At 42.4% G+C, this 11,651-nt stretch overlaps 1 protein-coding gene across 1 annotated transcript; it reads right to left on the bottom strand.

Annotated features, from left to right (window-relative positions):
• Positions 1-1,644: 1,644 nt before the first annotated feature.
• On the bottom strand, positions 1,645-5,620 carry gpa33a (glycoprotein A33 (transmembrane), paralog a). Its single transcript, XM_079998080.1, has 7 exons — positions 5,490-5,620; positions 4,615-4,781; positions 4,211-4,433; positions 3,913-4,077; positions 3,630-3,746; positions 3,408-3,537; positions 1,645-2,914 (listed from the first exon to the last, which is right to left on the bottom strand). Exons 1-7 carry the CDS (start codon positions 5,533-5,535, stop codon positions 2,485-2,487), a joined length of 1,278 nt encoding a protein of 425 aa, XP_079854206.1. The 5' UTR covers positions 5,536-5,620; the 3' UTR covers positions 1,645-2,484.
• Positions 5,621-11,651: the final 6,031 nt, after the last annotated feature.

Here is an 11,651-nt window from a genome sequence, read left to right as displayed (position 1 = left end):
TTTTTAAATCCAATATTTGAGAAATATCCCGATGACCTCAAGTGAGCAATTAAAAACAAAACAAAAAAACAAAACATTAAAGAAAGAGAAGAGAAAGTAAACCAGATGGTGGAAATAAAATAAAGAAGCATTGCCGTTTCGAATGGAATTCTTGGACTGCCACCCAACACAGTTAAATCTCCGCTTTAACGTCACTGCTTTTTCTTCCATATCATCATACCTGCTCTACCCCTTAATCTAAACCCTCCATCTGTTACTATGTTCATCTTCAGCATTGTGTTGGAGGAAAGATGACCAACTGCGCCTGTCAAACGGCACCATCTAAAGACCAGTTTGCATATTTTCCTCCTTTTCCATGCAAAAAAAGAGAAATCAAAAGGTTTTCAGTTTGTTCGACTTTTATTAAATCTTATTCCAGATCATAGAATACATAAAATTGTCAATAAACAGCATATCAACATAATGTCACTTACAACTGAGTCTAAATAAAACAGTTACAATTATTACATGAAGAATACATTTGCTTTAAATGTTGAGATATACAAAAAAACAAAACATCTTTCCACAGTATGTTGCATAAATCTGTTGCTGATAGATTTTCTTTGATTTTATACATAGGTTGAGAAGTGGGAAATGCAAAATACACAACTTAACCGTTCAGACACATGCCAAACATTTTTGGGGTGAAAAAAAAAAAACCTCACTATCAACAAAAGTAGAACAGCGTCAGTAGCCTCTGAAATAAAACAACTTCAAAGTGGACCTATTATGCACCTTTTCAACAAGTTAATATAGGTCTCTGAGGCCCCTAAAACATGTTTTTGAATTTTTGTTTTGCTGAAAATACCACAATTATGCATTTGAGCCATCCTAAACATGCCTCCAGGACGCTCTGTTTTAGGGGTGGCGCCTCCCTCCTGAGGGCCCTAGTTCTGTGAACCAATGGGTTTTAAGCTTGAGTTCCTGGTTCTGTTGTACTGTATTGCCTCCATGAACTTTCACTGATTTCACCTTATCAGTCCACCAAAATCTATTTTTGAACAAATTTGAGGCGAGAAATAAGCAACCAAGTTGCTACATCTTCCCTCATATTTGATCTACAAGGCCTAATTTAAAAGTTGGTTCTGACTTTGCGCAATCCACAAGCAGCAATCCATGCAGCAGATTAACGTTACGGACAATACACAATTACTTTATAACTTACATTTCCCTCCTCTGCAGTTTTGTCACGGACATTTGGTATTAGCTCCTCTTTCTTTTAAAAGATTTGTGCTGGTCTCTGCAGCCAACAACAGAGCACCTCCCATGCTTAGCTCTTAGCCACCAGACCCGCTAGTAGTGTAGGTGGAGAAACTCGGATGCGGGGTGGTTCTAATTCTAAGGATTGAAGATTCAAGAGGTTTATTCGTCACATACATACTTTCATACATATATGCAGTGAAATGTCAAGGAGGACACCCAATTTGACTTAGGCTTGGGAGACATAAAAGGTCACCTTTCACTCCTAAAAAAAAAAATATATATATATATATATATATATATATATATATATATATATATATATATATATATATATATATATATATATATATATATATATATATATATATATATATATCTCAACAAAAATAAAAAAAACCTAGCAAATATAAAAACCGTAATAATTTTAAGACAGATTATTTGCATCACAAGATGTTTGGCTTCATCTTTGATGCAAAAAACCTTAACAAAGTACTTACACAATTGGACTACCACCTACATGTACACACCATAAACAAGAGGAGCCTGGTAAAATTATCATCTTAAAACATCCTGTAAGAGAACATTAAATTGACTTACTAACTACCAAATGGTTTTCCCCACACATCTTGCAGCTTATGGATAAGGTGACCTTGTTTTCTCTGGTCTGCCTGCTCGGACACAGTGTCTCTGCTGCCGCAAGCAGCTGGAAACACCTTCTTGACCGAGACACTATCCAACAAACAAACAAACATGAAGCCGAAACAGATATAGCCTCGAAAATCTGAGCGTACGGCCTTAAAAATAAAAAAATAAAAAGCATACAGAAAATACTTTCAGACTGTGTGAAGTTTAGTTCCGAGGGCTGATTCAAGGATGCAGCTAAGAATCCAGGGCCTCTTGATGGAACACTCTCGCCTAAGGGGTCCCTTCTGGCTTAGAGTCCCCAGGAAGAGCTGCTTTTCAAAGCTTGGTGGCGTGGTACAGTAGCCTACAAAACGTACGTGTTTGAAAGGATTAAACGGCTGAAACTCAGGTAATCTGGGTGTCGCATCTCATTTGTTCAACATTATTTTACACAAGTACAAAAATGTATTGAAAGGCAACCTGCAGTAAAAGCAGTAAGGTAACAGGTTACCTCACTATTATTATCACTAACAGGCCAATCACCTGACCCAGCTAATGGAGAACAAGGCAGTAAAAAAAAAAAGAGGGGAGTTGATATCTGATAACCACTGTGGCTTTTTAGATGTTGTGATCCATCCTTGACGGCTTGTTGGAAGGCACGCTTGGGGGCCTGGCACGTTCTCGCTCGTCGTATGGCTCGTCATAGTGGTCGTCGCGGCGGTCTCTGCTGTCGTAACGGCGGTCGTCGTAGTGGCGGTCGTCGTCGTCGTCGTAGCGTTCGCGCCGGTCGCGCCGGTCGTCGTAGTCGCTGCGGCGTTCGTCGTAGTCGCTGCGGCCTTCGTCGTAATCGCTGCGGCGGTCGTCGTAGTCCCGCTCGCGGCGGTCGTCGTAGTCCCGCTCGCGCCGGTCGTCGTAGTCCCGCTCGCGCCGGTCCGAGTTGCTCCGCACACTGTAGTCGTCGTCGCTCCTCACCTCCTCCGGCCGGTCATCGTGCGGACCCTCCCCGTTGCTCAAGGGCTCCTTGTCATACACTCCCCCCTCAGGAGCACTGGGACACACACACACACACACATACTTTAGTTTAAAAGGATATTTTGCCATTTTTCCTCGCCGGGCCTGAAGGAAACGTGCCACTCTGGTTAAATGCAGCTCAATGAGGCAAACTTTCAAACCTTAAAAAAATGTTTACGCTCCGAATCAAAAATCGGAAACTTCACAAACTTCATGTTTGTGAAGAAAACATGTTTTGAATAACAGTAATATCACATTTTATTTCGGCAGTACATCCAGAGCGTAACTTTGCCTACAGTAGGTCGCCAGTGAGAAGTGTCATAACTTCCTGTTTCTAGTCTGAGCGCAGATGTAGCCAAAAAGGCCGATATGGAGAAGTGCAAAAGAGTCAATGAAACCCTGAAAGACCACATAAAACTATAAAAAAATGATATATATATAAATAAAAAAGGTCTCAATGACATTTGAGGGGGACTAATGCATGTCATGTACTGATACGTATGTGTGTAATAGTGAGAGAAAGAGGGTACCCCAAGGCGTATTCCTCCTTATCGTCCTTCTTCTTCTTTCTGCAGCAACAGCAGATGACGATAATGAGAATAAGCAAAACCGCAGCAACCCCGCCGATAATGCCCGCGGTGGAGCCGATGTTCATGGACGCTAAGGGAGGAGTGGGGAAGAGCAGATAAGCGGATTTAAGTAACTGCAGAAAATTGAGAAGTCTAGGTGTTGGGAATTGGACCGTTTCGTACGCGGCATGACCGTGACGGTGAGGTTGCAGGAGGCCGAGCGGATCTTGTTGGTAGATGTGCAGGTGTAGTATCCGGATGTTTCAATGGAGATGTTGAAGAGGGACAGGACGCCACCCACTGAGAAGTGGTGAGGAAAAAAAATGTAATGTAGTCCATTATAGTCAGAAAATATGCGTCCGTGCTCGGTTCCTCTTTCAGCCCAAATGCTACCAGTCAACAGTTTATTGTTACAGTGTAAACCACTGACTACAGGACACACACACACACACACTTACACACTTACTTTCAGTGGTCCTGGGCTGGGGAGCGCGAGGCATGTTTCGGACATCGCGACTCTGCCATTTGTAGGTGGGCGCTGGGGAGCCTTCCGCAGATAGGCAGGTCAGGTTGATATTCTGGCCATATTCCGCTTTTCCCACCAGCTTACAGACGGGCGTTGATGGAGCCACTAAGGACAAATTCAGATATAGGAATTAAGATTAGGTGTATTTGTACTTTATAGGTGCCTTTCGTCGGTGGTAGTAGTATCTTTAACGATTGATTTAGAGCATTCTCTCCATTGACTTTAATTCACCCGTTACCTAGTACTACCAGCCGTGTTGTGTCGGCCAGCTTGCCGGTGTCGTCATTTGGGATTTGGACACGACACTCGAAAACCTTGTTGTCTAGCAGTGTGATGGAGTCAAGCTTCAGGTTGCCGTTCCCCTTCGTCACATCCCCGACAAACTGCGCTCGGCCTTCGTACTTGCCCGTGACGTCCGTTGTTTTGGTGCCGCTGGTGTAGTAGTGGGTGAGGACCACCGACTGTCCAGAAGGAGGGAGAAAAAAAAAAAAAACACAGGAGATGATTGAGGGGAAGAAAAAAATAAATAAGAAAAGACACTTTGACGGACTCAACATTACTTGTAACAAAGGACAAAGAATGAGCAAACACAAGAGGGAACCATCTATAAACAGAAGTGTCGGTGGCGGAGTGTGGTTGTACCTCAGCAGAGCCGGGTTTGACTCCCTCTACGGTCCAGGTGACAAACACCAGTTTGTTGACGGTGTTCTTGGCAGCGAATTTGCAGGGCAACGTGATGTTGTCTCCCCTCGCAAACTCATATTCCTTTTGAGGGATCTCTACCTCGAGCGCCCTGGCAAGCGAAAAAACTGGGAGAACAAGTACACAAGAGACTTTTGATACGTTAACGATCACGTTGCTACGACAAGCTTACCGTAAGCATCATCTAAAAACACATTTCCAAATATGCAGACGTACACACAGAGAGACAAACAGTATGAGGTTTGCTTTTTTTTTTTAATGCCAATAGATTTTCTTTTGGAGAATACAAAGGAAAACCCCACCCTGTGACTTGAGAAGACATACTGAAAAATAAATAAATAAATATATATATATATATATATATATATATATATATATATATTAGTTAGTATCGTCGACATGGCAAGCGAGCGATACATACACAGAGATCACTGTATGTAAATAAGATCTTGTGTTTACCAAATCAAATAAATACTCAACTACCTAAAGCAAATAACTGATTCAAGATTGTTTTCGTTTGTCACATGCGGTGCAGTGAAATGATATAGGTAGAAAAAATATGATATATTACAAATCATTAATGTATATACAAGAAAGCAAAAATATGAGCATTATATATATATATATATATAAATATATATATATATATATACACACACACACACACATATATATATATATGAAAGAAGAATATCATTAAGAGGAAATGTGACTTCGAAAAAAAATTGCGGCCTATCTTCAATAATGGCCAACAGTGCCGAAACAGGTGTGGCACAAGGTGCGAAGTTACATGATTATTTGAGAATAAAACTCACCGAGACAATTCAGAGTCAGTAGGAAAAGTCTTCCCTTCTGGGCCATGGTTGTCCTTTAGAAAAACCGACCTGCGATCAATCGGCAGATTAAAAATAAATACATAAATATATATGGTATTTTCTAATCGGTCGCGCCTGGACTGGGGAGCATTTGCATAGAAACCTGCGCCTGGCTGGGATGAGCCGTTTGGGGTGTGGCTTTCCGACGTGATTGACACCCCTCTCCACCAATCACGGGCCTTGTTTTGCCCCGGGGCCACATTCTTTGTCCTGCCCCTCTGATTCCTGCCGCAGCTTGCCCTGTTTCCCTCGTTCCAGCCTGGCCGCCTGCTATCTTCAGAAAACTTTATTAACATTAGGGTGTGTAAAGAGGGACTTTTATTTGGTTATTTGTCCTGGCATTCAAACAAACAAAAAAAAACAACAACAACAGAGACATACAAGTAGAGCCCTAATTCGGTAAAACAGTGTAAACACTGTTTTTTTTAAATTTAGCCTACATAGAGTACTATGGCTGGTGTTTTTCAAAAGTTGTTATTTATAGAGGCAGATACAAGCGAAGGATTCAAAATATGAAGGTGGTGGCTTCTTGAAAGGAGATAGGCCTATTTGCTGTGAAATAAGCAACAGGAGAGGCGTCCCGTCCTGTTGGACTGGTTTGACAAGGAGTTGAACTGAATCGCACACACACACCTCCCACAAACAGATACCCACCCGAAAGTGTCTGTTTCATAAGTGTGTGTGTGTGTGTGTGTGTTTCCAGTATCCACACACAATGTTTTCCATTATCCATGTAAGGGCTGAGACAGACTTTAATCCAACAGCACGCTCACATACACAATCAAATAGACGCAACAGTTCTTTAATGTTCGGGCAGAAGACAGGGAAAAAGACAGTTGAGGAGGTCAATCCAGGAAACCAGTCCGTAAGGCTAACAATCCAAAAGGGGCAGGCGAAGGGTAAATCCAAAATCCATATGGCAGGGAACCAGGCTGGCAGGATACAGAATAAGAGACTGGACTGAAGCAAGCTTTTCTGACAGGCTTGAGCATAGAAACATAGAACGTTGGGTGGATCTTCATAGACCAGGGCAGGCAAAAGCGGATCGCCGCAGGGTGAATGACCTTGGCGACAGGGAATGGTCCCACAAATCTGGGAGCCAGCTTCCTGCTCTCCACAAAGTCTGGTAATGGAGTCCAGGGATATGTGGGACGAAGGATGATGAGGCAGAGGCAATGGCTGGACGAGGCCAAAGCGAGCCTGTAGCACATTCTTCAGCTGGGCACAGATGCGACAGGTGGCAACAAAATCCTTTGTGTCTTTCTCGATAGATGTCTACCAGAAGCATTGGGGCAGCGGGGCCAGAGTGCATCTCACCCCAGAGTGAGATGCGACGAGTGACCCCACTGGAGAACCTCAGATCGGACAGTGCCTGGCACATACAGGCGATGAACAAGACAGGCACTTGGAGATGGAAACTCAGAGTGAGATTCCTTAACCCTGTTCTCAATGTCCCATGTGACAGTGCCACCCACCTTCCGCCCAGTTGGTGACCCAGGTGGGTGGAAGGATGCCCTCAGGGTCTGCTGAGGACGTGGCAGGCTGAAACTGGTGAGATAAGGCGTCAGGCTTACCATTCTTGGTAAGTCAAATCGGTTAAAAAATAGCATACACCTGGCTTGACTGTAATTCAATTACTTGGCCGAACGGATGTACTTAAGTTTCTTGTGGTCCGTCCAGACCACAATGGGCTGCTCCACCCCCTCCAGGCAGTGCCTCCATTCTTCCAAAGCCAGTTTAACTGCCAGCAGCTCGCGATTACCAACATCATAGTTCCTTTCAGTGGAAGACAACTTGCCTGAAACAAGGCATATCACACACAAGGCAGGGATGCATCTTCTGATCCTTGACTGACCTCTGGGAAAGAATGGCCCCGACCCCTGAGTTGGTGCATCCATCTCCACCGCAAACTACAAAGTAGGATCTGGGAAGGTGAGAAAAGGGGCCGATGTGAATTTCGCCTTCAACTCACAAAGCGCCTTTTATGGGACGTGAGGGCTGTGAGGAAGACCCACCACTGAGCTGTAGTTCCGAATGAAGCAATGGTAGAAGTTGGCAAACCCCAGGAATCGTTGGAGGGCATTGAGGGTGGAAGGGACAGGCCAATCTGTGACTGCCCGCAGCTTGCCAGAGTCCATCTGAACTCTTCCGGTGTTGATAACGAACCCCAGGAATGACACCTTGGACACATGAAATGCACACTTGTCTGCCTTTTCTTTATTGTGACGTCGTTGAGACTTCTGTAGTCAATACAGGGCCGGAGGGTCTTGTCCTTTATGTTCATGAAAACGATTCCGGCTCCGGCTGGAGATGAGGAAGGGATGATAATCCCTGCTGCCAACGACTCATTGACATAACTTTCCATGGCCTTAGTCTCTGGAGCCGACAGCGAGAAGAGCCAACCACTGGGAGGTGAGGAGCACGCAACAAGGTTGATAGCGCACTCATAGGAGCGGCGGGGGAGCAGCGCCATGGCCTGAGACTTGTTTAACACCTCCTTCAGGTCCAGATAATCAGAGGGAACTCTTGAAAGATCAGGGAAGACAGCGGGGTTAGATGTGGGCAAGCAGGCAGATTTGAGACAGACAGCATGACAGTTGTTATTACCCAGTCCCAGTCCCTGGGACTGGGTAATGCTCCTTGGGGCTGGGCATGGGGGTTGCTCCATGGTCCTCTGGCTTCTCTGGGGGCCTGGGGGTCTTCTGTGGCTGCAGGGCAGGGTACTCAGGGCTTTCCTGCAGCCGTAGGGTGCCTAACGGGAGTTTGGGGGGCTTTGGGGCCCTTTCCGCTGCTTGAAGGCGCTGCGACATAATGCCGACCTTCTACACCAGTACCAATGGGGATAAGTCATGTACACTCACCGGTGGACACCTTACACACACACACACACACACACACACACACACACACACATACAGGCGGTCCCATCACACACACACCACCACACCTGCTTGGAGTGCACCCCAGCACCCTCCTGGTTGCATCCCTCTCCTTTCCTTCTCATTTGCTGCCATAAATATGACAGGAAGAGGCCCCGTGACCAGTTGTAGTTCCAGTTTTCCTGGACCTAATTAACTGTTTTTCAATACATGTTGTCATCCAATGTTTATGTTTTTGTGTAAATGTTGTTTGTTTCTATGTTTATTTGTCTCACCCGTGGTGATTCTCCCCCTCTTGGAGTAGTGATCAGTTGTTTATAGACCCAAACATGATAAATAGTTCTCCAAAGAGGGGGGTTGGTGGTGGTTCTCTATAACCAAAAACTGTGCTCTTGTCATTCTACAGGTCATCCACAGCACAGAGTTATTGCAGCAGTTCTTGATGATTAAGAATTATTAAAGAGTTGCATTGCAGGTTGAGAACTTGAACTCCACTTGCAGACTAACTCTGTCCTAGATGCAATGACATACAAATACTAATAGTGTTGTATGGCCAGCATGCTGACAGCACAGGTTAAAACAATAAATAAAGAAAGAAAGGTAAATAAAGAACTTCTTCACCTTCATTTTTTTATACAGTATATATTTTTCACCATTTTCTTTAAATTGATAAAATCAGTCACCATTTTGTTGTTGGTATGCCTGACAGAGAAGTAAATGTGATAAATCGTCGTTGGAATGCGGAAATGATTGTCATCAAGTTGGTCATTTTGTATTTAAGAAACAGAAACAGAAACAGTCTTTATTTGTCACACAACACACCACACTACAACACATGCTTATACACACACACATATGCACATGCTTTTGGATGGTGGCTGGTGAAATGGTTCCTCTGCATTTAACCCATCCTGGCCTGTCCTTCCTCCGGGGCCACAGCCAGGAGCAGTGGGCAGCATACGTGGACGCGCCCGGGGAGTTCAAGGTTCAAGGTGTTGACTTGGCCTCTGAATTCCCCAGATCTGAATCTGATCGAGGATCTGTGGGATGTGCTGGTACAACAGCAGAAGTGGGGGTGACTTGATTTGGGACTTGACTTGACTTAACTAAGCACTCGACTTGACTTGACTTAACATAACCTGTGACTTGACTTGCCCAAGGAAAAATGACTTGGTCACATGTGTGGTTTTTTGTGATTGGTTACGGCGACAAGTTGCTGCAGTATGATATATTTGAATAGAATGTGTCTGTAAATACCTTCAGCTTACTTTCAACCATTGACCTGTTCAGCCTATCAGAACCCTGCGCTCATCTCACCCTCACATAACCAATCACAATCAGGTTCTTGTAAAAAGGCTGCCGATGAAGGATTTTACAGGAGCACAATAGTCAAAATAAAAAATGTCTCATCTGCAAACTAACGTAGTTTATAGTAAACCAGGTTGAGCAGTCACATTCACATTGTGGCTTTTATTGCCTATATTCACACAGGCTAATGGTGCAGAAAATGAAAACAAATTAAAATATTTATTGAAGGCCTACTTTATTTTTTTCAATCTTTGATTTTTTCGAAGCAGCACAGTTTGAATACCACTGCCCGGCAGTCTTCTTTAGGAAAACATTACGGGTGAGAAATGGGTGTGAGGGGTGTGTCCATCTTGAATAAAAGAGTCCATCGAAACCCAGGAGTGGGCTCAGTGGCTCTCTCCAAACAGCTGATGTTGTGTCCGTCCTCACACGTCTTGTTAAAGTGGCATTGAGCAGGCAGAGATGCAGTATTTTTTAAGGTTCATATTTCTATTTCTTTTGTGAATTTATTCTTTTTATTTTATTATTATACATTTTTCAATACTTTTTATAAATTCTTAATTTATTATTTTTAGGCTTATACTTGTTTTTCTTATCTTTAGGTTAATTTTTCTGGTTCACTGTTTATTATTATTTATTTTATTGTGTAAGGCCAAATCTTTGTGGTTTATTTTCTCAGTCATTTCTATTTATTTTTTAGTTGCTGTTATTGTTTTTCTGTTTTTTTTTTTTTTGGGGGGGGTCATCCCAGAATTGGAGGACAGTTTTGGCATCCCAACTTTTGAAAAATTGACACTTTATTTTATAATTTTCTGTTAACTTTTTATGAAAAACAGGTAATGAACCTTCAAATAATTTAATTTGTCCAGCTCAGTCATCAACGGTACACTTTTTATGAGACGTTTTATTTGTTGTACGTGCCATGAACCTGAAAAAAAAAGTATATTTTAAAATATTGTTTAATAAATCCTTTACTATTAAATAAAGAAAGTCAAATTCACATTGAATACTCAAAATAGTTAAAACCCGTGAGCTGAGAAAATAATAATAAGATGATTTTAATAGAAATGATATCATAACAATATTGAACTCATAGTAACCGGGTGGTGCAAAGAAATAGGGTTGAATGGATACATTACTTTTGATTGTAGATCATGACATAAATGTGACAAATAAATGCTCAGGATACTTAATGATATTTTAGATATCTTTTGGCTGATGAAGTATCAACAGGATTACTCCGATTACAGTAACAGGGTTGCAAATCATGTTAATGCTAATGCTGCTAATGTTATCGTTTTCTCAGGAATGGATGCTAGCTGTGGGATGTAGCGTTACTGTCAAGGTCCAGGACAAACTTAATTATACTGTTTAAATGAAGAAAGAAAACTTTGGAATTCAGAGTAACAGGGTTGTGTTGGTGAGAGTGACACACTCAATGAAGGCTGAAAAGACGAGAAAAATAATAAAAAAGCCATAGAGATGGCTTGGTGAGGACGTTCCCTGCTTGACATGCGTCTCACTGCTTTTTCTCTTACCCTGTCAGGCTAAATAGGTTCCGTTACAGGGTTGGGGGCATGTTGTGGGACATAACTTAATCACGGGTGTCATGACATTTCACTGCATATATTTGTGACCGTATGTATATGTATGTGACAAATAACCTCTTGAACTTGAACTTGAACTTGAAGTGCATAATTACTATTATTTTTAAATATGCTGATGGTTAAACAAATAGTTTTAACAATTACAAGAGTCATATATCAACAAAATCACACCAACAAAAGTATACATTTTTTGACTGTTGTATTTGATAGGCAAGATGGTACAGTTAACGGTTTTATTTATATTTGAACATTTTTCCAGAGATTACCATTTTCTTTTTTCTATTTTTACTCCATTGCTTTATTATTAT

Source organism: Zeus faber (genome assembly GCF_960531495.2).
Source record: "Zeus faber genome assembly, chromosome: 3".
In the NCBI taxonomy this organism is placed as follows: domain Eukaryota; kingdom Metazoa; phylum Chordata; class Actinopteri; order Zeiformes; family Zeidae; genus Zeus; species Zeus faber.
Note: the sequence above shows the minus strand (reverse complement) of the source record. Positions and strands in the feature narration are given on the sequence as shown.

Excerpts from the sequence above, each read along its gene's own strand:
- gpa33a (XM_079998080.1), bottom strand. The coding sequence starts at position 5,535 with ATGGCCCAGAAGGGAAGACTTTTCCTACTGACTCTGAATTGTCTCG. Across the intron at positions 4,782-5,489 it reads ACTGACTCTGAATTGTCTCG|TTTTTTCGCTTGCCAGGGCG; the intron begins GTGAGTTTTATT and ends TTGTTCTCCCAG. Across the intron at positions 4,078-4,210 it reads AACACGGCTGGTAGTACTAG|TGGCTCCATCAACGCCCGTC; the intron begins GTAACGGGTGAA and ends ATTTGTCCTTAG.